Below are 23,990 nucleotides of genomic sequence, written 5' to 3' on the forward strand. Positions count from 1 at the left end.
CGCCCGTCCGAACCCCGGTGGCGACGGCGACAGCAGCAGCTCCTCTCCAAGCTGTTCACTACCCTCCCCCAAAACCCGAAGCGTGAGTGACAGCTCCAAGCCCGCCCTCTCCCCGCCTTGCCTCTCCGCCATTGGCTTCAAACCAGCAAGGCCCGCCTACTTCTCAGCGCCATTAGCCCCGCTCTCCGAAACACTGATGTAATTCTCTCGCCAGTTCTATGGAAACGGAGACTCGGGCGGCGCGCGGGCTTCTGGGTAGCGTGGTTTTCCATCCACCCCTCTTGCCGCAGCCCGCGAGGGGACATGCTCCTCCTCTGTACTACAATTCCCGAAGTGCATCGGGAAGCAGCGAGGAAAATGAGAAAATGGAGCGGGGCGGGGGCGGTGGAGGGAGCCGAAGGGAGATTATGGAAGCGGGGGTAGGAGGAGCTCGCGCCTGCGCCGACAGGCCCCGGTGGCGCATTTTCCCCCCCATCAGGCGAAGGTGGCGGTTGAGGCGGAAGGGGGTGGGGCTCTGTGCCCACCGCCACACTGGGCTGAGACGGGCGGAGAGAAGGGGCTCGCTCCGGGCTGGCGGAGAAGCGGCGGAGACCTCGGAAGGTGAGAGGCGGCGCTGCTTAACGGGCGGGGGGGGGGGGCTTGCCTCCGCCTCCTCCTCCCCTGCTATAAAGCGGAGGCCGCCGGGGAGGACGAGCAGCTGCGCCTTGGCGGTGGCGGGAGAAGCAGGAGGTGCCCGTCCTCTTGCCTCGGCGTCTCTCTCCCTGGAATGTACCTGTGGGAGGGTGGCATTCATTTATTTGCACTTGCTATTGATTTTCATTCTCTTTTGAATATTTTTAAGTAACTATTTTAAACTTTATATTGATAATGATCGATGTTTTGTTTTTATTTTTCTAAACCGATTAGTGACTTTGTTACAATCAAGCGCGCGCTCTCTCTCTCCCTATACAGTACAGTGGTACCTCGGGTTACAGACGCTTCAGGTTACAGACTCTGCTAACCCAGAAATAATACCTCTGGTTAAGAACTTTGCTTCAGGATGAGAACAGAAATCGCAGGGTGGTGGCATGGTGGCAGCAAGAGGCCCCATTAGCTGAAGTGGTGCTTCAGGTTAAGAACAGTTTCAGGCCAAGAACGGACCTCCGGAATGAATTAAGTACTTAACCTGAGGTACCACTCTCTCTGTGTGTGTGTGTGTGTGTGTGTGTGTGTGTATAGGGTTTAAAAAAAAAATTGTTGATTTAAAGCAGAGGTTTCCAACCTTTTCCAGTCTACGGTGCCTTTGACCAACTACATTATTTCTGCAGTACCCCTGTGGGACTCAGGAGACGAGTTATGTCACCCCTTGCCTGCAGAGCTGGCAGCCTCTCACCCTTTTATCGAACACCCTCCCGTGTGGCCTGTTCCCTCAATCTCCTCTCCTTGAGAGCTGCAGCTGCCACCCTTGCTCCAAAGAGAGGTGCCTCCTCACATTGCCCCACAAGGGCCTGGGAAGAGGATGCCCACAGCCTTAGTGGCCCAACGGAGGCTGGCCAAAGGTGAAAGTGAGGCTGGCACCTTACCTTAGGAGGCAGCAGTGTCAGCAAGGAGCGCTGCCAGGCATGCATGGTGGAAAGGCTCCCCTTCAGCCCCAGGCAGGCCTTGCACACAGCAAGCCCAAGGAAGGTCAGTGCAGCATCTGTCTGCCTGCCTGGCCTCCCACTTGCCTGTCCATTCCCAACAATCAAGGGCTGGTGGGATCCCTCACCCACTTGCTTGCTTACTCTGAGCATGCCTCAGTTCTGGCAACCAGCACCTCCTGGCCCAGCCCTATTGGGACCATTTGCCTGGGGAGCCTGTAGCCAGTGCTGCTGCAATAAACAACTGTGCAAGCCTTTGGGAGGCAGAGGTGCAAGAGGGCATTGGATAAAAGAGGAACAGATGCCAGTGTTGCCTGTAGTACCCCAGACCATCCTTCAAGGAACCCCAGGGTGCTGTGGCACACTGGTTGAAAACCACTGATTTAAAGTGTTGTAAAGGACCCCTGACCATTAGGTCCAGTCGTGGCCGACTCTGGGGTTGCGGCGCTCATCTCACTTTATTGGCCAAGGGAGCCGGCGTACAGTTTCTGGGTCATGTGGCCAGCATGACTAAGCCACTTCTGGTGAACCAGAGCAGCACATGGAAACGCCATTTACCTTCCCACCGGAGCAGTACCTATTTATCTACTTGCACTTTGACGTGCTTTCAAACTGCTAGGTGGGCAGGAGCTGGGACTGAACAACGGGAGCTCACCCTGTCGCGGGGATTCGAACCGCTGACCTTCTGATCGGCAAGTCCTAGGCTCTGTGGTTTAACCCACAGCACCACCCGCATCCCTTTAAAGTGTTGTAAGACATCCTAAACTCTTGGCACTGCAACAACAACAAGAAGTGTGTTTTTATTGAGCTTCAGCGATGCTTGTAGTGTGGCATGGGTGTAGCCTGGGGGGTGAGGGGCAGCTGCCTCTTCCCTAAATCAAGGAAATCAATAAAAATATTTAACTAACTGTGGTTCTGCCCCACTAACATAAATCCTGGCTATGCCAATGTAGTGTGGTATTGAAATGTGGCTAGTTTGCAGGAGTTGATCTGTACAAAAGTCTACTGATGGATTTTGCACTCTTCAACATTTTTGTGAAGCTCTATGTAGTGGGGGTGCTCTCTAACCCTACGTCTTATTTGCCCTTATGGTAGTGTGGGCACATATGGGGGATTGACACCCGTAGAGCTATCATAATATAGAGTGCTCTTGAGAGTTCCTTTAGTAGTTCATCATTTGGTGGAGGAAAGACTGAGAAAATACAGTATAAAGCCTTCTTGGAACTAGTTCCTTTGAGTTTTGTCTACACTGCCTCTTTACCAGCCTCTTTATATTTCTTTAACATACCTTGGTTGTGGCATTTAACACTCGTTAAAGAAACTATATTGCTGTCATCCCCTCCCCAAACTTGCTTAACTATTTTAGACTGAAGAGTGTGTTATCAAGGAGCTGAGCTCAACTGGAACTCTGTACATGCCCTAAGGCACTGCATGTGATTTGGGCTTGCTCTGAGCAATGACAGCATTATTGTCACCAGGGAAGGGTGGATTCATCTTTGCTGAGCTGTAGCCCTATGGCATGACACTTCACTAGCATAACTTGGATTGCCCCAGAAAACACTCTGCCAGTGTCTTTACGAATATTGTGTGAAACAATCCTTTCAGATCCAGAGAGATAAGATGCCCCCTCACAACACCTATAACTGGAAATGGAGGTGTTGACTTCATGGATGAAAAGAATTGGGTTATGCCAGTTTTTCAGACTCATGTTGCTACAGAATGTTGCCCTAGTACTTCATGTAGATGCTTCTAAGTGTCAAAACTGTTAATGTTTGACAGTTGCCTTATAAGTGTAACAGAACTTGAAGCCAAAAGCTTGTATAATAACTGTTGTTAAATATACTGTGTGTAGTTATTGCCCTCATCTTTTTTCCTAGACTGCAGCTATACTAATACTTTGGTATTAGTTTGAATTATTGCAGCTGCTTTTATTTTTATTAATAATAATAAATCAATGGAACCATGTCTAGTGATAGCCAGGGTGTCTACTGATCTTGGGTGATAGCCAGCTACGTCCTCTTCTTCATGTCCCTCCTCCACAAGAGGTCCGGAGGGTGGCAACACGAGAACGAGGCTTTTCTGCAGTGGTTCCCCATCTGTGGAATGCTCTCCCTAGGGAGGTTCGTGTGGTGCCTTCATTATACACCTTTAGGCACCAGGCAAAAATGTTCCTTTTTAACCAAGCCTTTGGTTGATTGACATCCTATGCCCTTTTAACGTGTCTGGGGTGTTATTGGGTGGCTCTTCTTCTTATTTTGATTATGTATTTTGTGGTTTCATACTCTGATTTTATCCTATGAACTGCCCTGAGACCTGCAGGTATAGGGCAGTATACAAATTTAATAAATTAATAATAATAAATAAATAATGCTCTTAATAGTTGGATATCAACATAGCATGAGTTCCTGATATATTGGGGCAACTGCTGGAGGCCACATTGTGCAGTAGAACCCACAACCCCGTTGGGCCTTTGGTCAGCATTGACATCACCGCCAGACATACATAGCTCACCTGTTACTGCCACTAGTCACTTCCTCACCCTTCCAACTAGAGTTACTCAGCAGGCAACAGTGGTGCTTTGGATGCCAGCTGAAATATTGCTCAGTTCTAGTATGCACTAGCAGCTGACATCTTTGATTCTTCAGATGTAGGGGCTGTCCAAAGTACTGCTGCGCCCTGCCAGGTAAACATGTCCTACTGGTGTGTGTGTGTGTGAGAGAGAGAGAGAGACTGACTGACTGATTGCAGCACTAGGCTAAGGCTGATGATGGCAAGGGCGGCAGCAGTGCTGGGTGGAGCCCAGGATGGTGCTGGGAGTTTGTCTGCAGCACCTTGATGATAGGACATTAAAGTCTTCTTCTAGGCATGCTTCTTAGGAAAGGTGGGATAGAAGACTTGCAAACAAATAGGGTATCTAGATTATGTTTTCCTGGCTCACACATAGTTGTGGTCATATTCCACAGATCTTTAAAGAAGTATCTTGAACTCCAGTTTTTCATGATGACCAGCAGCATTCCTTCTGATCCAGTTGGTCGAAGAATCATCCGTAATGGTGAATATGGAACTGTGCTCTATGCTGGCAAAGTTCCTCCTACAACAGGTAGGAAAATGTTTTTTTATTTCATCATATACTGTCACTGGATGGCAAGGCAAACAAAGCGATAAAACATTAATTCCTTTTGGTATGTTGCTTCGGAAGGTTAGCATACTATGTTTTGGATAGTATCAATCTTATATAGGGGTTCAATGGAGCCCTTTAAAGTCCTAGCTGGAAATAAAGTTGATTGAATTCAAAATGATACACAAACATTTATTTTAGTGGTGCTGGCACAGCAAAAATGAGTGTCAAACTACCCCTTTCACATTGACTGGCAGGAGTTGGCTGGGCCTTGGATATGGCTGTGGCTGTCACTGACTGTGATTATGATTGCTCTCCGTAGTAGACAGTTGCTTCCAGTGCTTTAGGAAGAATGCACTGTGAAGGAAAACTTAAATTAAATGTTCAGGCCTGATTTGTCATTAGCAAATTGAGCTTAATTTCTGCTTTTCCAACCATTCTGCAGCATGATTTCTAATTTTAGCAAAAACATATTGGAAAATGCTAGATACAGGTAGGTATCCGTGTTGGTCTGACACAGTCGAAATAAATAAAAAAATTAAAAGATTGTCCAGTAGCACCTTAGAGACCAACTAAGTTTGTTCTGGGTATAAGCTTTTGTATGCATGCATGCATCTGAAGAAGTGTGCATGAACACAAAAGCTTATACCTAGAACAAACTTAGTTGGTCTCTAAGGTGCTACTGGAAATTTTTAAAAAAACATTATTTATTTGGAAAATGCAAGTTACTCATGTTATTATACAAATAATATCCAAGAATGGCAAGTACTGATAAAATGGAAGACTATCAAGCTGAAATTGTTGTTAACTGATGTTTTACACAATGTTCATTAATCAGTTCTGATGTCCAGGGTAAATTAGTATTGGGATTAGAAGTAGTATTCATACTAAACTGGTGTCAGCTTTGAGGCAAAAAGCAAAAAACTCATCAGATGGCTTTTTGTTCATTCCTGAACCTTCAAGGGTTTTGGCCTATTAAGCCCAGAGCAGAGAGTGTGGTGTTGATTAATTTTGCTCACTCATGTCACATTAAACCATGCTTTAGCATGTCATGCGGACTCTGCCAGTATTTGCGAATTATATTATGGGCAGATTTCTTTTCATGTTGACTTTTGCATTTGTAAAAGCAAAGTTTATAATTACTTTAGGATTTTGGCTTGGAGTGGAATGGGACAACCCTGAAAAAGGAAAACATAATGGTAGTCATGAAGGAATACAGTATTTCAGATGCAGGTGAGTTAATATTGACATACGCAGTACTTTTTTTTAGCAAACAGATGAACCAGAGGATATGGGGACAAGATTGTGTGTATTTATTTCATAAAATAAATTGTAAAAAAACAAACAAACCTCAAAGCAGCTGTCAAAAAGATAAAACAATAAAGTGAAGAAAAGTTTACAATAGTACACTAGAATATACAAAGTTAAGATACTGGGACAGATTAAAATTACCTCAGCTCTCTGAGCATCTGAGCAAGGCGGTTGAGTGGGCAAATGTGGGGTAAGGTGCTCTCCTGGGTAAACTGGTCCCAAATTGGTAAGGGAATTATATCTGATAGAAACACCTTAAACCTGGTCTGGTAGCAAATCAGCACAGATGTTATATACTGGCAAGGCCTGTCAGCAATCATGCTGCAACCTTACTGCACTAACTGTAGCTTCCAGATCAAGCGTGAGGGAAGCCACACAGAGTGCATTGCAGTAATCCAGTCCTGAAGTAACCAAGTAAAGAGGAAGAGGAAGATTTTTAGCAAAAAAAAAGACATTTAATATAATGTCATGTTGCATACAAGAATTCTGAATATCTGCATAGTATTTTTGTGACAAATGTTACTAAACTGTTTAAGAAATGAATGAAAGAAGAGTTTCCATCAGCAGTCTTTGTCTTTTTCCTAAAAGCTCTCTTGTTTTAGGCTGTCTGCAATACTTATTATTAGGTTTGGAGGGGCGAAGACTAAGCAATTGGCCTATGAATCAGTTAGAGTCAAGTGTCTCAGTGCCCTGAACAAGTGTACATTTATTAATTTAGCACAGCTCTGTAGATACAATAATATTGACACCTTGCAGAGCTACTGTAAGGATTGCTGAGAGTGTATGTGAAGCTCTGCAGTGCTGGTAAGTGTGTTTATTGCATTATTATCATACCCGCCTCCAAGAGGTTTAAAGCCCTATGCGGCCTAGGACCCTTGTACCTATAGGACCGCCTCTCCTGGTGTGTCCCGCGGAGGACTTTAAGGTCCACAAATAACAACACTTTGGAGGTCCCGAGCCTCAAGGAGGTTAGATTGGTCTCAACTAGGCCTAGGGCCTTTTCAGCACAGGCCCCGACTTGGTGGAACACTCTGTCACAAGAAACTAGGGCCCTGCAGGACTTGACATCTTTCCGCAGGGCCTGCAAGACAGAGCTGTTCCGCCTGGCCTTTGGTTTGGACTCATTCTGACCCTTATGTTTCCCTCCCCTTATGGTTTTGATTTATGGGCTACTATTAAAACGAAGCTGCATTTTAAATTGTATTATAATAAACTGGTGTTTTATTTGTCCATCCCCCCCCCCCCATTATGTTTTATTGTAATTTTATTGATGTTAGCCACACTGAGCCTGGCTCTGGCCGGGGAGGGTGGGGTATAAATAAAAAATTATTATTATTATATTAAGAGGCTTACAGTTCTGAAACAAAGGTATTACTAAAATGTCAACAGCAGAAGCTTATTTTTTTGACAGAAAAGTGGTTTATAATTCTGTAATTTTCTATATTTTCCTTCCAGGCACCCCACAGGTGGATCCTTTATCCGTCCAAGCAAGGCAAATTTTGGAGTAGATTTCCTTTCTGCTGTCAAGAAGCAGTATGGATTGAATGAAGATGAAAAAGATGCCGAGGGTGGGACAGAATCATCATTAGCGTTTGGAAGCAAGATCGTAGAAACTGTTGGGTTTGATTCCATTAAAGAAAAACAAATGCAAGTATGCTTTCTCTGGCAAATGAAGAGAGTATAAGAATGTCATTTAATGTGTTTCTGGCAGTTAAGGAGGGTACAGAGCAGGGTGGGCTGGGGTGGGGGCAGCATGACCTAGGGAGAGACTGTGTTTGGTCCATAGTCTGAAGGTTCCTCACTCCTGCTTTTCACTAAAGTGTTCTATGCTGAGGCACTCTTTTCTTGCAGGCAATTGAATACATTAACTGACATCTCAGTAGACGAATGTGCAGTAAGCCTTGCTGGTCCAGAAGAAGAAATCAGAAGAGCATGCCCCAGTATCCTTTTTAAAAAAAAGAAAACTGCTGAATTAGTTGCTATCAATTCCCGCAAGTAATTTTTTAAAAAAATTGTGAAAGGTTTACCTGTTGCACAGTATTGACTGCAAGCTGTGCAGAGGTTTAGAGAAACAGGAAATTGTCTTACGGCAAGTCAGTCTGTTCGTCCATGTAGCCCAGAATTTCAGACTTGGAGATAAATGTGCAAAAGTTACTAGTCTGGATAGGAGGGGAAAAGATTATTAGCCTCCATATGGACAGAACCCAATTGCAAAAGGTGTTACTCAGAATAAAGTCTCCCTTTATTCACCTGGAAAAACAGTCATGGTTAGCGGTAGGTCTGAATTGGTTTGGAAACACAGGTTCAGAAGGCAGCACTTCTTAACTTTACAGCAGAGGAAGAGGTAGCATACTTAAAATCAACTAGATAAAACATTCTTATTTTTGCAGCTAGGATCACTTAAAGTGAGAAGCATATCAAAATGTCAAAGAATTGGGTGTTCTACTTAGGAATGATAGACGGAATGCAGATGAGTGAGAGCTAGGGTGAGAGCTATACCTTTAAGCAGTACCTCTTTTCAAGGTGTTTTACTAATGACCTGTTCTAGAAACATTGACTGTAAAAGTAACAAGATGCAAGGTCCTACTACTTGAACCTCACAATTCAGTTACATTTTTCTTTAATGTTCATGCCCAGATGTCAAGCAAATAAGTCTATCGAAAAATCTTTTGTCTTCTTGGAAGGAAGTGATAGGCATTGCAAGCCAAGTTGAAAATCTAGAAATACTTAATCTCAGGTACTTATGCGGTACTTCATATTTCATAGTATGTAAGTGGTTATCAGAGTAGTTCCATTGAAATCAATTGACTAAGTAGGACCAACTTGAGTCCTCTAATTTCAGTGGGTCTCCTCTGACTGATTAAGATAGATATCACTGAATGTATTTACCATATTTTTTGCTCCATAAGACTCACTTTTTCCCTCCTAAAAAGTAAGGGGAAATGTGTATGCGTCTTATGGAGCGAATGCAGGCTGCGCAGCTATCCCAGAAGCCAGAACAGCAAGAGGGATTGCTGCTTTCACTGCGCAGCGATCCCTCTTGCTGTTCTGGCTTCTGAGATCCAGAATATTTTTTTTCTTGTTTTTCTCCTCCAAAAACTAGGTGTGTCTTGTGGTCTGGTGCGTCTTATAGAGCGAAAAATACGGTATATTTGCCTTGCTTTATTTTATGTGGTATATTCTAATTTTGTTAAAACCCATGAAAATAACCATTTAAAAGTCCTACCCTTGAATGATGATTGGATTAAAATGGGCACGAGGATCCCCTTATAGGCTCAGCTGAACTGTCAGTGCTTTGCAAATAATTTGTTGCTGATGTACAATTATGTGTTTTTAAATTATTAATTATTTGATTTTCAAATTAGAAAATAATGTTGAGGTTAGTGTGTTTCGAATCTAGATGTTGGCAAAGGAAAGTTTATTCATTAACATATTAGCAACAAAGAAACTGAAATCCTTTAAAGGCTTTGTAATGTTGATATATAACAGGCATGTCCAACTTGAAGTAGGCTGTGATATACGATCCAGTATAAAAACTGGCAGTGATATACCACCCAGGGATGGGTGCAGGGTGATTGGGCGCGCACCGCCGACTGCTTCCCCTGAGAGGGCAGGGATGTGGGCAGGTGGGCGCTGGCTTTGTCCCCCGAGATGGGTCCAGGGTTGACAGCAGCGGTAGGTGCAGGGAGGAATGCGCACGCCACTGGCTGCCCCCACCGCCAGCTGTGTCTCCCCGCCATGGCTGGGGTGGGTGCAAGGTGTTGGAAACACACCCGGGAAGGCTGCCAACTTCCCAAGTCTTTGGGGCGTCTCTCCGGTGGTCCTCTTTGGCCGTAAATCTCCCGTAGTCCAGAGAGACCGCTAATAAGCGACCCCTCTCTCTTGAAAAGAGCACACTAGTCTTCTGGCTTTTATCATAGCAGAAGAAAGACTCAATCAGTAGCTCTAAACTACTTCATTCACAGTCTTATAATACAGAGATTCCATCAGGATGTTCTGAACACCAGTACAGAACTGCATCACATACAGAAGTGAAGCTAACTTCCAACAGTACTCAGACTTCCTGTCTCACACTCACTCAGACACTCACATGATGTATACAAAACATAGTACAATAATACCACTCGCTGGAGCAGCTCGGATAGATAAAAATCCTAACACAAGATGGGTGGGTGGGCACCGATGGAAGGTGTGGGTGTGCACACAGCGTCAAAGCAGCCTGCTTCCCCTGAGGTGGTGGCTGCTCAGGCACGTCTCCAGCAGAGGGGGCATGGCGATCAGCCAGAATTCATCCCAGGATCGACTAGTCGATCGCAATTGACACCTTGGACATGTCCGATATATAAGAAGTAAGAATCTTAAAAGTGTTTCATACTTATCCATTCCAAGCTGACAGTAATGTGGAGCAGCATAAAGAATTTAATGTGAATTGGGCAAGGAACAGTGACGCTCTGTTGCTTTCTGGAAAATCTAAGAATCCGGGAGCTGAGATTCCAAACTGGGGGTATCTACACAACATGAGAAATCCAGGATCAGATCTCCCAGAGTTTCTATTTTTAGTTAAGCATCAGCAAGAGGCTCTTATTTGTAGCAGCAGGCGATGTTTTTCCAACACTTTCCCTGTGCTGTTTTCCTGATCTTAAACCTACACATGTCCCAGCTGCCATATGCTCTTCTGGGGAAAACATGGGGAAATGGCAGAAGGGAAAGGATTAATCCCTTCACATGCATGCACCACTGTTTCCATCAAATCTGAGACCCCTTCAACTGCTTTACACTAAAAATAGAAATATTGGGAGAGTTGCTCATGAATCAGATTACTGGCCCTTGGTTGAATGATTTGCTAGTTGGTTGGCACTTTGCTGTGGCTTACTTCACTGACAACTTACTAACATTTGCACATACATAAAAAATAGTTTGGCTTAATCTATCTCTGAAATACAACATTTGCACAATTTGTTTAAAATATACAGTGGTACCTCGGGTTAAGAACTTAATTCATTCTGGAGGTCCGTTCTTAACCTGAATCTGTTCTTAACCTAAGGTCCCACTTTAACTAATGGGGCCTCCCGCTGCCGCTGTGCCGCCGCTGTGCGATTTCTGTTCTCATCCTGAAGCAAAGTTCTTAACCCAAGGTACTATTTCTGGGTTAGCGGAGTCTGTAACCTGAAGCGTTTGTAACCTGAAGCGTATGTAACCCGAGGTACCACTGTAATCTGACTACTTCCAGTTGATACTTAAAATATGAGCAACTCTCAGTTACATGAGGGTTACTTTACAGGGTTTTGCATTAAATCAAAGTTGTGTATAGTCAAAATGCATTCGGTACAATGACAGGTGGGATTGCTGAAGTTTTTTTCCTGGATGCCTGCCCCATTTTTTATTTTTATTGCTAAGCGTGTAAAGATGAATGTGCACAAGTTAAATGTGCATAAATTGTGAGTTACCTGTATTATCTTAAACATGATAGTAATTTACAGGAATCTAACAGAAGGGTTATAAACTTACTTTGCCTTAAGCACACGATTTAAACTGTGTATTAACCAACAAAGATAATTGATTTGAACTTGTTCCATTCACTAAAAGCAAGACACTTTTTTCTATTTTTACATAGTCAGAACAAAATGAAATTTCCATCTACTCCACCACCTGCTTCAACAACATTTTGTAATCTCAAGACTTTAGCACTTAATCAAACAGGAGTCACATGGACAGAGGTAATGTAATTTAATATTGCATTGGAATTGCTTGGTATGACCGTAATCATATGGCTTTGTTTTTGTCACAAAATATTTAAAGATTGTTATGGGTCTTCACTTACAAAATCATTTGTAGTTTATAGGCAACATGAGTTCATCAATACTTATGTTCATAGCAAGAGCACAAATAAGGAAGGAGATCTTCAGTTGCCTTCAATTCGCAAATACAAAACTAATCCTCCTGTGAGATCCTGAAAAATTATCCCTATCAAAACTCCAGGGGAAGTGCTCATCTTTATGTTAATAGAAAATTTGATTGTACCCAGGCAGTATCTGGCTGAAATATACACTAAGAAAGCCATACAAACAAGATACCTGATAAAAGTTATTAAGGATGACACAATTTAAGACCTTCACTTTTTTCAATACAGCAATATTGCTGCACATAAATAACTGGTGTCAACAGTACTGCACCATGTGAAGTACAAAATCCTAATAAAATGGATTTTATTAACTTTCACCTAGACAAATCATGTGTGTTTGCCTTTCTAATCACATTTAACTTTGAAGTTCTACTGAAGCCACTGGAACCTATCAGCAAAGATATTTAGGGTTGAGTTGTATGCTGCGAATATTAAAGCTGAAAATACTTCATTGTGATGAAACACTTCCAGTTACGTTTGATAATTGCTTTTAGACACTTTAAACATATATATTACTAAAAAATATAGCAAAACATAGTATTGGCATTTTTTATGTGAAGCATAAAAAGGAAGTTTTCTTAATACCTCTAAAGGAAAAAAGATATTGCCTTATGTTACCTGTTGTGAGACCCCTGAAAGTGGCTTGCAGTAGAATCTGAACAAGGGCATTCATACTAGAGAAGAACTTCCCCAATCTTTGAAATAAGATCTAAGCCAGTTTTGAGTGGTCGTGAAATAAATAAATCTGGTGCTGTTTTGTTCTAATGTATGTCTGTTAAGGTATACCAGTATACAATGTATATAAGATATACAAAATGGTATTTTTGTGCTAAGTGAGGTTTTCCCATTAGGTTCTTTCATGTGCTACTGGGTGGCCAGCTCTTGAAGAATTACATCTTACTGCCAATGACATTTCACTTTTAAAAAGGTATGAGAGTAACTGTAAATGCCATAAGCATTCTTGAATTGTGATATTCCTTATTAGAATGCTGGTTGAACATTTAGTATTATGCCATGCTAATAATTTTGAATGATGGTGCTGAATCCAATTGATTCCTGAATGTTCTAGAGGATTTTCCTGTTGAGAGAACATGTTTTCAGCTTGGTACTTCGTACAATGGGGAATTTTCAATTTTGAGCTCCTCAAGTTGTGGACCTTGGGTACCAGGTTTGGGGGGAAATATGAGACTGACCAGCCATGCTAGTTAGAATGAACAGTACTGAGCTAGGATGACCCAGTGGTCCGATTTGGGAATCTGCTTATACTCCATTCCTTGCATCTTGTAGGTAAATACCTCTAAAAGCTGGCGAGAGCTGGCAACTTTTGAGTTCTTCATCAAGCACAACTTCATGGAACCAATCCTGGATAAATTGTTCTCGTGTGATCATTGAGCTTTATATAGCATTCCAGTATTACAGGGGCTAAAGCAAACAGTTAATTCCCACGTCGTATAATGTGGCAAAGGGACAAGAAATCAGTTACATTTCTTAATGTTTTTATTATACTCTTAAATATGATATCTTCCCTCAGACCTATTGATGTCCTACATAACTTGAAATGGTTAAACCTTTCAGACAACCTGTTAACAGATGAAAATCAGCTTCTTCTACTTGCAGATCTCCCAAGGTAAATGTTACACTGTACTATTGCTAATTTCACCGTTTGTGTAAAACTTAACCATGGGTTAAGGCCAGCTGGATGAAGACATGCTAGAGCCAAAGATCTGAGGGGGGCAATTCACAATCTTGTGTCCCCCTCCTGATTTTTTGCTCATGGAAGTTTTAACATCTGTGGTGCACCAGCCATATAGAATGATCAAGAGTTACATTTTTTGCAGAATGTATTGGCGATTCCTCCAAAGAACAGATGTAGTTCTTCTACTTTGCTCTACCACATAGCCATTTCATTTCTACCACGTTCCCATTTTGAAGACAGAGTGTCTGTAGTCTATAATCGATTTCTGTCCATCTCTCTTTTTTTAAGTAACTTAATGGGATGCCAAGTAAGATGTTGTGCACTGAGCTTAAACCATGTTTTGTTTATACCAGACAAAAACTCCATGAATATTGGCTGCAGCTTACGCACTGTGGGCATCAGCAAACTTCTACTCATTCAGCTGGATTTCACCTTCCTGTTGACTCTTCTAGATGCCCCTAAATCTGTTCCAGTCCCCTGACCTGCCTCTGGAGCATATTTTGAGGGTGCATTGGGATTGGAGGAAGGTGAAATTCCTGTGGTGCAAGCAGAGGTCTGCTCTAGTGATGCAACAGACTGCTTTAAATACAACTTATACCATCAAAATGTGTTTGAATCTATGCCTTGAAGCACTTGCTGCTGATGGCTTCCAGGTGTCCTTTTCTCTAGATCTGGATTTGCTTTTCTTACCTTCAGTTTTCTCAAGCAATATTTTCCTTTCCATAATTTTATTTCCATTGAGGAATCTTCTTTCTTTCTTTTTTAGGATTTGGTTAATCAGAGCATAGTGCCTGCTTTAATACGTGCTTATGTTATATATTATTAACTTATATTTTAACTGCCTTACTCTGACTTTAAATTTCAGATTAGAAACACTAATATTTTCAAACAATGGAATTTCTTCCATACATTTTCCTGATGTAGAATTTGGTAAGTAAACTGAAGGAAACTGAGCACCGTTAACATTTTTTGTGTGTATTCATTTTTCTTTACTATTATCAGTTTATTCATTTTTCTTCTTTTTCTTCTTTGAAGGTTGCAAGACCAAAATGTTCCCTTCTTTAACACATCTTATAATAAAGGACAATAGAATAGCAGAAGTAAGTAAAATATTGATGTAATGCATTGAATTGTGTATAGAAGGGTGGACACTGGTGTCTTATAACTTAACACTGCCTTTTATCTTTTAAACTTTCAAAACAGACTTTCAGTCAATTGAGAATACACAGTGAAAATGTTACAATGTCAGGCCAGGGCATTTGGCTGGTATATTTGTGGCATATACTATGCAAGGGGTTGATGTAGGGATTATGCACTGTGTATTGTATCCATCCCATAATCTGCACCCTAGACTGAAATAATAATAGAGTACCTTCAAAATCAAGAACTTTGCTTTTGTTGAATAAGTTGCTGGCTGTTTTTTCTTAGCAATATGAACTGTACAATATAAAATGTAAAGGATTTATCTAAGTCATAATTAGAGCAGAGCCATAGAAACCAATGGACTGAAATTAGCTATGCCTGTTGATTTCAGTGAGTTTCTCTGGGTATGAATTTTGTGTGTGTGTACGCACACACACACTATTCTTGTTTTCATTAAGCTTTTGCTATGGAGCAAGTACCACAATAACAGTAAGAGGTAACAAATTTAAGTCACTGCCTCTATACACAGCCTATTGAGATTTTGAGCCCCTGATTGTTGCAAGCTGATTTCTGGGTTAGTTTAAGAAAAGTCCGAGCAATTTCCTCATTTTAGTTCCCTTTGCCAGAAACAGAAGAATAGAGTTAAAACTGCTTCAGAATTATGACTCTTTAGCTGTAGAAGTTGAAATATACTAGTGTGAGACCAAGCAAGATTTGTTTCCCCAGCTTTAGGGTTTGCTCTTAGTTTCTAAGCATTATGTAGATAATTAAGTGAAATCACATGACTTACTTCTGTTTAATGTAATACATTGTCATTCCAATGGTGGCCATTATGAGAGCCTCGTGTAGCATTTAATATGCAGCAGAAGAAATTTTTGTTTCAATGTTGGCATATTTTTTCCATTTTCTTGTTTCAGTGGTCCGTTATCAATGAACTTGATAAACTACAAAAGCTTCAATCTCTAGATTGCCGGAATAACCCTTTAATGGATATAGACAAAAACACAGCGACTGTGAAGCAGCTTATTATTGCCAAAATAGGCCAATTACGTTTTTTGAACAAGTCTGAGGTATGTCGTTTCTTTTCAATTAGCAGCGCTGAGGAGCGTGAAAAGTGTTTCTTGTGCCTGAGAACTTTAGACACAAACCATAACATGGAATTAATTGTTCTTGGTGTGATCAGTTTTCTCAGATGACCAAAAATGTGATCCCAAAGAAGAGACTTTAAAAATAAGCTTCAACTTTTGATTGTGTTGTTGACTTTTTGTGAATTTGGGTTATTTAAACTTGGATGCTGGAAAAGCATCCCATTGCTGAAGATTGTGTAACTTTTGACAGCACACAGAACAGTTTGCACCAGTGTAGCAGAAACAAGGCAAGGGTAGCATACGCCTACTGCAATGTTGAAATTATATGCAGTAAACCGGAATTTACACGTGGGTTGCATTCTGGGGATCGCACCTAAAGCCAAAATTGCATGAAGTCAAAGCACAGGTTCAGTGGTGGGTGAAATTGCCAAAGCCCCCCCCCCTTTTTTTGCCCAGGTGCCTGTCCCCCTACCACTTTAAAAAAAAAAAATCATTTGTCAAGCATATAAAGCTGAATGCGGACTAGTTAAATGTGGGCTTACTGTAAATACGTTATAAATCTTAGTATCGTTGGAACCATGCTGGTTCTCTGCATTTCTGATTCATGTAGTTCTGTACCTTTTGGTACTGTACCTTTTACTAAACTGAGTGAAGCAGCAGTAAACCACCCAGGATATTCTGTTGCTCAGGGTCAGCAGTTGTTATACCCAATGCTGGCTGTTTCGTTTGGCGTTGATGCTTAGGGCTGGGACTTAAGACCCCTTCTTTCTATGGTAATCAAATGATGTTTATAGGTACCTCAAATGAAATTCGCTTAACTTTCTTTCTGTGAGATGGTGGGCTAATAGTCTCATTACAGAAACTCTGGCTTCAGGCACTCCCAGGGCTTGAGAAATTTGCCTTATTTTCTTTTTGCCATGTTACCGACTGTTTTCAGAAGTCCTTTTAGTGTACAGCGGCAGTTTGTAATGTAGCAGGGGTGAGGACTGCTTGAGAAATCCAAAGCCCAAAAGCCATCTATAGTAGAAAAGGAGCTGTAGCTGTGTTAAGTTGTATCGTTTGGTAATTTGAAAACCCTGCTGGAGTTGAAGCCATTCCCAGTTGCTTACATGAAAAGACCCGGCAGTTTTCATGGTCCACGTTACAACCAGAAATGACATAAACTGTAGCCTTCTGATCTTATACACTTTTCTTTATATAAAATGGTAACGGCTGTTCTGGTGATATGTTGCAGAAATATGTCCTTGTTTTGTCACAGATCACCCCTGAGGAAAGGAAAGGAGCAGAACTTGACTACAGGAAAAAATATGGCATTGATTGGTTAAAGGCTGGTGGTAATCAGGATCCAAACAAAAACAATCCAAGTGAGGAATTCCTTGCTGCTCACCCCAGGTTCCAGTTACTCTGTGATAGTAAGTATAGTGTCAGTAGAAGGGTTTTTCCTCTAGCGTTTTGACTTGTTTTAAGATGCCTGCCTGCCTTGGTATAATCCTTTCACAGATCAGTAAGGAAGTGCATTTTACTTTCTTGGACATTCTTGGAGATGGCAGGGGAAAGCAATAATCATGTCTGGGAATATCATCACCTCTTGCTACAAGCAGGGTCAGGTTTCTAGGCAAAAAGTAGAGTGACTATCCCTTTCACTATTCCCCTGGCTTAGTTGAATCCGGCCCAACACTTCCACCACTTTGCAGCATCTTTGGGCTCAGTAGTATCTAGCCCACATCTTTCAAGGATGGAGAGGGGGAAGCCTGTCTGCCACCAACCTGAAACTTGACTTGTTTCCTGCCATGGGAGAGGGAGGAGAAAGTATATTGGCACGGAACACATCTTTGCAGCTTCAAAGAAATGTGGCCCTCCGGTCATCTCTGTTTGGCTCTCAAGACTCTACAGACCATGCCCATCCACAGGCCGTATCCTTCACCAGCCCTGCTCTGTGCCCTCTTCGGTTGCTTTTGCTTGGCTGGTATGTGTCCTTGAACTGCAGTAATACCTTTTTGTTGCCTGGGGGAGATTTTGGAGGTGAAGCCAAGTAGAGACCGCTGGCTTTTGCTGTAGCTGGAATGCAGCCTGCTGAAAAAAGTAAAGTAATATCCATTCTTGCACCCACTTCTGCCTCTGGCTCAACGCAGCACTGGCACGCAGCTCTCAGAAAGTTGTCCAGGAAGCAATGTAGTCCAGGTTCAAGGGTTCCTGCTCCAACCCCTTGGAACTACAGTACAGAGAATAAAACTCAATAGTCTTTATTTTTGGTGGGGCAAAACCCAGTTGCCAGCATTATCTGGAATGCCAAGTGACTGCATCTTCCTCTCAGTATCCTTGCAGTGTAACCTGTCTGTAGCCAAGAGGAGATGCTCTCCCAGCAACTGCCTCTCTCTTGCACCCTGGCAGAATTCATAACATAGAATAACAAAGCATTGGCTTTTCTGATCCTCATGTGATATGTGTTTGCAAGGTCAGTCAGTGGAGGACACACCTGCTCTGCACATGAGCTTTTTGATTTGAGCAAAGGTTTAATCAGGGCTTATAAGTATGTTCTTTCTGGTAATGAGGGATTCCTGGGTGCATGGAAGCTTCTAATTCATTTCAGATGAATGTGCTTATGAGCTCTTTCAGACCTTTCTACATCAGATCTTTTTCTTCATTGTTCCCCTTGTGTAGCCATTAATGCCCCAGTCAGAAATGTTTGAACCTTTGAGAAGTTGCAGTCCCTCTTTTACCTGCCAGCATTAGCGAACCTACCCACAAGACTAATAATTTGTTTTAAGCATTAAGTGAATTGCTATTCTTGTCATTTTTCCGTAACAGAATATGGTGCCCCTGAAGATGGAGAGCTGAAAAGAGAACAGCCCTTCTCACTAAAAAGTCAGCTGTTGGGTAAGATATAAGGCCAAACTAAAAAAAAGTATTTAAAGAAGTTTGTAATGCTACAGTACAGTATTTGCAGAGCAGGTGACTTTTTTAAAGGATGTCTCAGTTATGATGTTGTACACATCCCAAACAGACTATTTAACTGATGACTCCTCCCCTCCTTGCCGTATAACTTCTGCAGCCTTAAACCAACAAGGATGTGGGTTGTTGAGATCATGATAATAAAAAAAATTATTTATATCGCGCCCTCCCCGCCGAAGCCGGGCTCAGAGCGGTTAACATCAAATGTATAACACATTAACATAAAATCAGACAATCAGTTAAAATACATCCTCAAATCAGATCAGGATCAGAATAAAATCCAATGAGATGGCAACCCGCAGATTAGGGTTGGGGACCTTAAATGCTCACCAGGCCCAACTGTTTGTGCTGAACTTATATGGGCCTGTGAGAAAAATTGGGAGGACACTTTCATACAAGTTCTTATGAAAGGGGAGAGGGAGTCAGACTGAACCCCGACCGAAGGCCTGGCAGAACAGCTCCGTCTTGCAGGCCCTGCAGAAAGATGTCAAGTCCCGCAGGGCCCTAGTCTCTTGTGACAGAGCGTTCCACCAGATTGGAGCCACAGCCGAAAAAGCCCTGGCTCTAGTTGAGGCCAGCCTAACCTCTCTGTGGCCTGGGACCTTCAGGACGTTTTTGTTTGAAGACCGTAAGTTCCTCTGTGGGACATACCAGGAGAGGCAGTCCCGTAGGTACGAGGGTCCTAGGCCGCATAGGGCTTTAAAGATTCCTATTACTACACATCAGGGGTATGGGACCTGTCTCTCTCCAGAGGATGTTGGCCTCTGAACTCCCATCAGCTCCAGCCGGCATGGTTGGAGACTGAGGATGATGTGTGTTGTCCAGCAACACTGGGAAGATTGCATGTTCTGCACCCCTGCTATATGTGACAAGCAGCATGTGATATTACAACTATTACTTGAATCGAAGTTTAATTTTTCTCAGCACGCTCAGGATTCCTGGTGAGGCCAGAGTTTTTTAAAAAATGCTTTCAGAGGGATGTGCTTATTTTAGAGGGGAAGGAATACTCTTAGTGTATTTGGTAACAAGTAGGCATGGTGACATCCACTTTCCCCTGACCCAAAGACATTTTAAACTCTGTTTATACCGTTGTGGTGTGATCCAGTTATATTAAGCAAAGTTTCTCAGTTTCTTGGCACCCTGAAATTGTTTCTTAGGATATACTCATGTCCAGGTATTGTAACTTATCAGTATTAATCTATTGCCTTTGAACTTGCCATACACTTTTCAATGTCAAGAATTCTTACCCCCAACAGTGCATTAGGGGTTAATTGGAAATATGCATAAGGTTTCTCCCCTTGCCTATAACTAATATACATTGTATAAAATGTTAATATTACATCAGCTTCTCACTGTTCTTTATTTTCTAAGCTTTGACCTTTAAGTGTCCTGACAGACCTGATCAGAAGCCCATAGAGAAGAAACTGCCAGGTAAGGCAAGAATCAGTGTTGATTTCAGGCATGATCAAATCCCGGCTTAATAAGCGAAGATATGCTTGAGTTCTGTGCACCAACATACAACTCATTCAGGTGACTAGGGAAGCCCAGGAATCCAGAGTTAACTGTAACTTCCCATTACATGCGAACCAGGGTTAATGGCTTCTGTACAAGCCAGCTATGGCTCAAGTTACCATATTTTTCGCCCTATAGGACACACTTTTCCCCCTCCAAAAATGAAGGGGAAATGTGTGTGCATCCTATGGGACGAATGCAGGCTTTCTGCACACAGACCCCTCTCCCTCTCCAGGCTTCAGGAAGCTATCCGCAAGCCTTGGGAGCCCGTGGGAGTTTCCGCCGGGCTCCCACGGCTTGCGGAGAGCTGCCTGCATCCCAAAGCCTGGGGTGCGCTGAGCAGTCGCGCCCGGGCTTCGGGTAGCTCTGCGCAAGCTGTGGGAGGGCTCCCACGGCTTGTGGAGAGCACCCTGTTCTGGGGGCTGGGGGGGAAATAATTTTTTTTTATTTCCCCTCCAAAAAACAAGGTGCGCCCTATGGGGCAAAAAATACGGTAGCTTAAGAATCCAAGCTTCTTTGAAAGTCATAAACCATAGGTCCCATTTGGCATGTAATGGGTAATTTACAGTTAACTGTGGCTCCCTGACTTGTTTTTCAGCTTGCACAAAGCGACTGTATGCTGGTGCACAGAACTTAGGTATATCATTATTATTTATTAAATTTATATCATGGCATATTAAGCCAGGATTTCATCATTTGACATAGCCTGTTGTTTCTGCATGTCAGAATTATTTTGTTATTCTTGGCTACCTCATATTTAAGTGTTTTCACTTAAGTGGATTAAGTTCTTCAAGGGTACATAAAGCGCTATCCAACAAAGTTAGTTGGATTACAGCAAGGATTTTTGTTGATTTAACAGAACTTCTCCCTGTGCATCCCCATCACCCTTCCCAAATCTGCTCCAGAAGATTGAGGGGAAACCCAGAACAGATTTAAGAGATGCTCAGGGACAGGACCTGACCTGTAAGTTCTATTGTGCAGCCAAAAATCCTTGCGTTAACAGAACTGTTTCACTGGATATCACCCAGTTTTCCTTCTATTGTAAAAACGCATTGAGAAACTAGCCTCATTCTGCCTTTTTGAAGGCAGCAGAATCATCCTCAGCTTGCACACTGATGTAAGAAGCATCTTTAAAAGAGTATTCCTTTGAAGCAGAAGAGAAATTAGGCTATTGTAAAATTTTTACAGAGTACCCTAATTAGGATTCCCCCCCACCCCGTTAGGTTGGATGACTGCTTAATACATTCAAAACTTCAGTCTGCTTAATACATTCAAAACTTCAGTCTAGTTGTTCAAGTATGTATTTTGATTAAATGGGAAATCCTCTTAAAGCAGCATCTGCTTAACAGGGAGTATTTGTGGGAAAGCTAAATAGATTAGGAATATATGCAAGATTATCTTTTGTGTAAGATAATCAGCAACATTAGAGGGTGGTAATTCCTGTCGTTATTAGAATACAACATTCAGATTCAAGATTAATTTCTGCACCTAGAGGGTGCGGCCTTCTTAAGAACATACAGGGCCATCATTTTCTTGCTTTCTGCCGGCTGTCTGGTGATCTTGTTTGGAGGCATTAGGAGCAAGTATCCCATGTCTGCAGTCCTTTAGCTTATATAAAACTTAAGGCTGCAATTCTATACTCACTTAAATATGATTGAACTTGCTTCTGAGAGACACGTATAGAACTGCAGCGTAAAGTATTTATACTTTTGGGTCTGCAAGCTTTTGTATGCTTACCTGGGCTTTACTTATGAGTAAACATGACAAATAATACCAATTTATATGCTAGCTTATTGTTAAAGCAGTAAAATAAGTTTGAAAGGAAAATTGCATATTTCAATTCCATGTCCTGTTTTCCCTTAAAAAGCCCAGTTCTCTGCCCTGCTTCAAAATTTTACACCTTTAGTACTTACTTGATGAAACAACATAGAGTAGTCTCTGCTGACTTAATTGTTACATTGGAGAAAAGCATTTAAGCAGCAGCTTACAGAATTACATACAGGTCCCAAGTAAAATAAATGCCAGTGTAACAAAGTGGAAGTATTTTTCTGGTGGACAGGGACACACAAAGCCAAGACCCATTTCCATTCTTGTGTAATATCCCAAGGTAGGCAAAACTGACCTGACTTTTGAATCTATCTTGTGGAAGAAGAAATAGCATATATTCCATGGATACAAATCCCATCATTCTCCATGGGAATTTCTCAGTGGGGTAGCAGGAATACAGTTTAACACACTTGTATGACCCATGTGATCAAATAGTCAATGAATTTGAACACTGTATTTTGAAAAGTATTTATTCTAAAATAAAAATCACATTTATCACAAGTTGCATAAAATATACAGCTTTTCCAAAAAGTTAATAGAAAAATATTTTTCTAAGTACATTTTGTGACAATAGAGTAACTCACTATTGCTGTGCCTTCAGATAAAGCTTTAAATGAAAGGGGAAGGGGATTACCCACAATAGCCAATATCTTGCATTGCTCAAATTTAGAAGATAGTTTTAAAAAACTAACCTACTCCTTCAAGTCTCATTACAAAAATACACCTCCATGTTCATATGTATTGGTTTGTAATGCAAGCACATAAAGCTAGTGGTAAACTAGAACTAATCAATATACACGATTTTGGACCTTGTCATAAGTTCCTAAAATGACAATCATTTTTTGCAGAGGGAAGAGCTTCAGTCAAAGTACAAAAGAGCAAATGCCATAAACTAAGTCCTGAAGGTCACTTAGGTCAGTCAGTGTGTTGTATACATAAACTATAGAAACTCCAATTTGGTTTATAGTTTTTATATTATTACCTTTATGTCAAACTGAGGTGCTGCTGCTAATTGCTTCAAGAGAGCAACTTCAGGAAATCTACTTAAATGCATTAAAAGGTAATTATTTGAAGTTGATCAATTTTCTTTTCCCTATACAGAGTCTATGACTATCCAGAAGGTTAAAGGATTGCTGTATCGGCTACTTAAAATCCCAGGTTCAGAACTGAAGCTATCCTACGAAAGTTCTAAAGTAAGCTCATGTTCATACAATACAGAATACAATTTGTCACACTGCTACTGTCAACACTGCACTCTAACACTATTGATTTATTTGATTCCCGTAAAGGACAGTAACCATAACCATAATTTTAGACCTTGTTCGGCTTTCTTTTGAGAGGTAGCAGCTGCTTGATCTCACATCTTTTGCCTTTTTAAAAAAGTTATGCAAGATTAAAATAGACTAATATCTGGATCTTTTCTTATCCTAGATGAAAGGCAAGGAATTTGAACTAGACAATGACCTAAAGCCATTGCAGTTTTACTCTATTGAAAATGAAGACTCCATACTAGTCCGATGGTAACTGCTGCCTTCACGTCTTTCAATAAACAGTTGTTTGCTGCTAGCAAAGCCTCTACACGTCATATGTTGATTTTTTAAAAAACTATTTTCTGGAAGAACCTTGATATGAAAAATGGAACGCTTATTTACTAGACAAATTACTAGGTGGTGTACTTTGTTAATAAATTTCTCTTTAAAAACAGTGCCATGCCTCATTGAGAAAAGGTAAGCTTTAACCAACTTAATGGAAATGCATTTAACCCATGGTTTGTGCTACGCTGCTAACTTTTAGAAGTGGATGGGACTATAATAAATTCTAC

General features: G+C 41.6%; 1 protein-coding gene across 2 annotated transcripts; it reads left to right on the forward strand.

The window, feature by feature from the left end:
- Nucleotides 1–271: 271 nt before the first annotated feature.
- Nucleotides 272–23,739, forward strand: TBCE (tubulin folding cofactor E). 2 transcript variants are annotated; one of them, XM_080997737.1, is made up of 17 exons: nucleotides 277–600; nucleotides 4,583–4,719; nucleotides 5,886–5,970; nucleotides 7,504–7,695; nucleotides 7,900–7,988; nucleotides 8,686–8,785; nucleotides 11,663–11,765; nucleotides 12,802–12,878; nucleotides 13,482–13,577; nucleotides 14,512–14,576; nucleotides 14,682–14,746; nucleotides 15,707–15,859; nucleotides 17,136–17,289; nucleotides 18,686–18,754; nucleotides 20,201–20,260; nucleotides 23,270–23,361; nucleotides 23,600–23,739. In XM_080997737.1, exons 2-17 carry the CDS (start codon nucleotides 4,617–4,619, stop codon nucleotides 23,690–23,692), a joined length of 1,596 nt encoding a protein of 531 aa, XP_080853863.1. In that variant the 5' UTR covers nucleotides 277–600; nucleotides 4,583–4,616; the 3' UTR covers nucleotides 23,693–23,739. The 2 variants fall into 2 exon arrangements, with proteins under 2 accessions (XP_080853862.1, XP_080853863.1); XM_080997736.1 differs by having other exon boundaries at nucleotides 272–600; nucleotides 23,270–23,739.
- The last annotated feature ends 251 nt before the right edge of the window (nucleotides 23,740–23,990 follow it).

Source organism: Podarcis pityusensis (genome assembly GCF_964106645.2).
Source record: "Podarcis pityusensis genome assembly, chromosome: 3".
Taxonomy (NCBI): Eukaryota; Metazoa; Chordata; class Lepidosauria; order Squamata; family Lacertidae; genus Podarcis; species Podarcis pityusensis.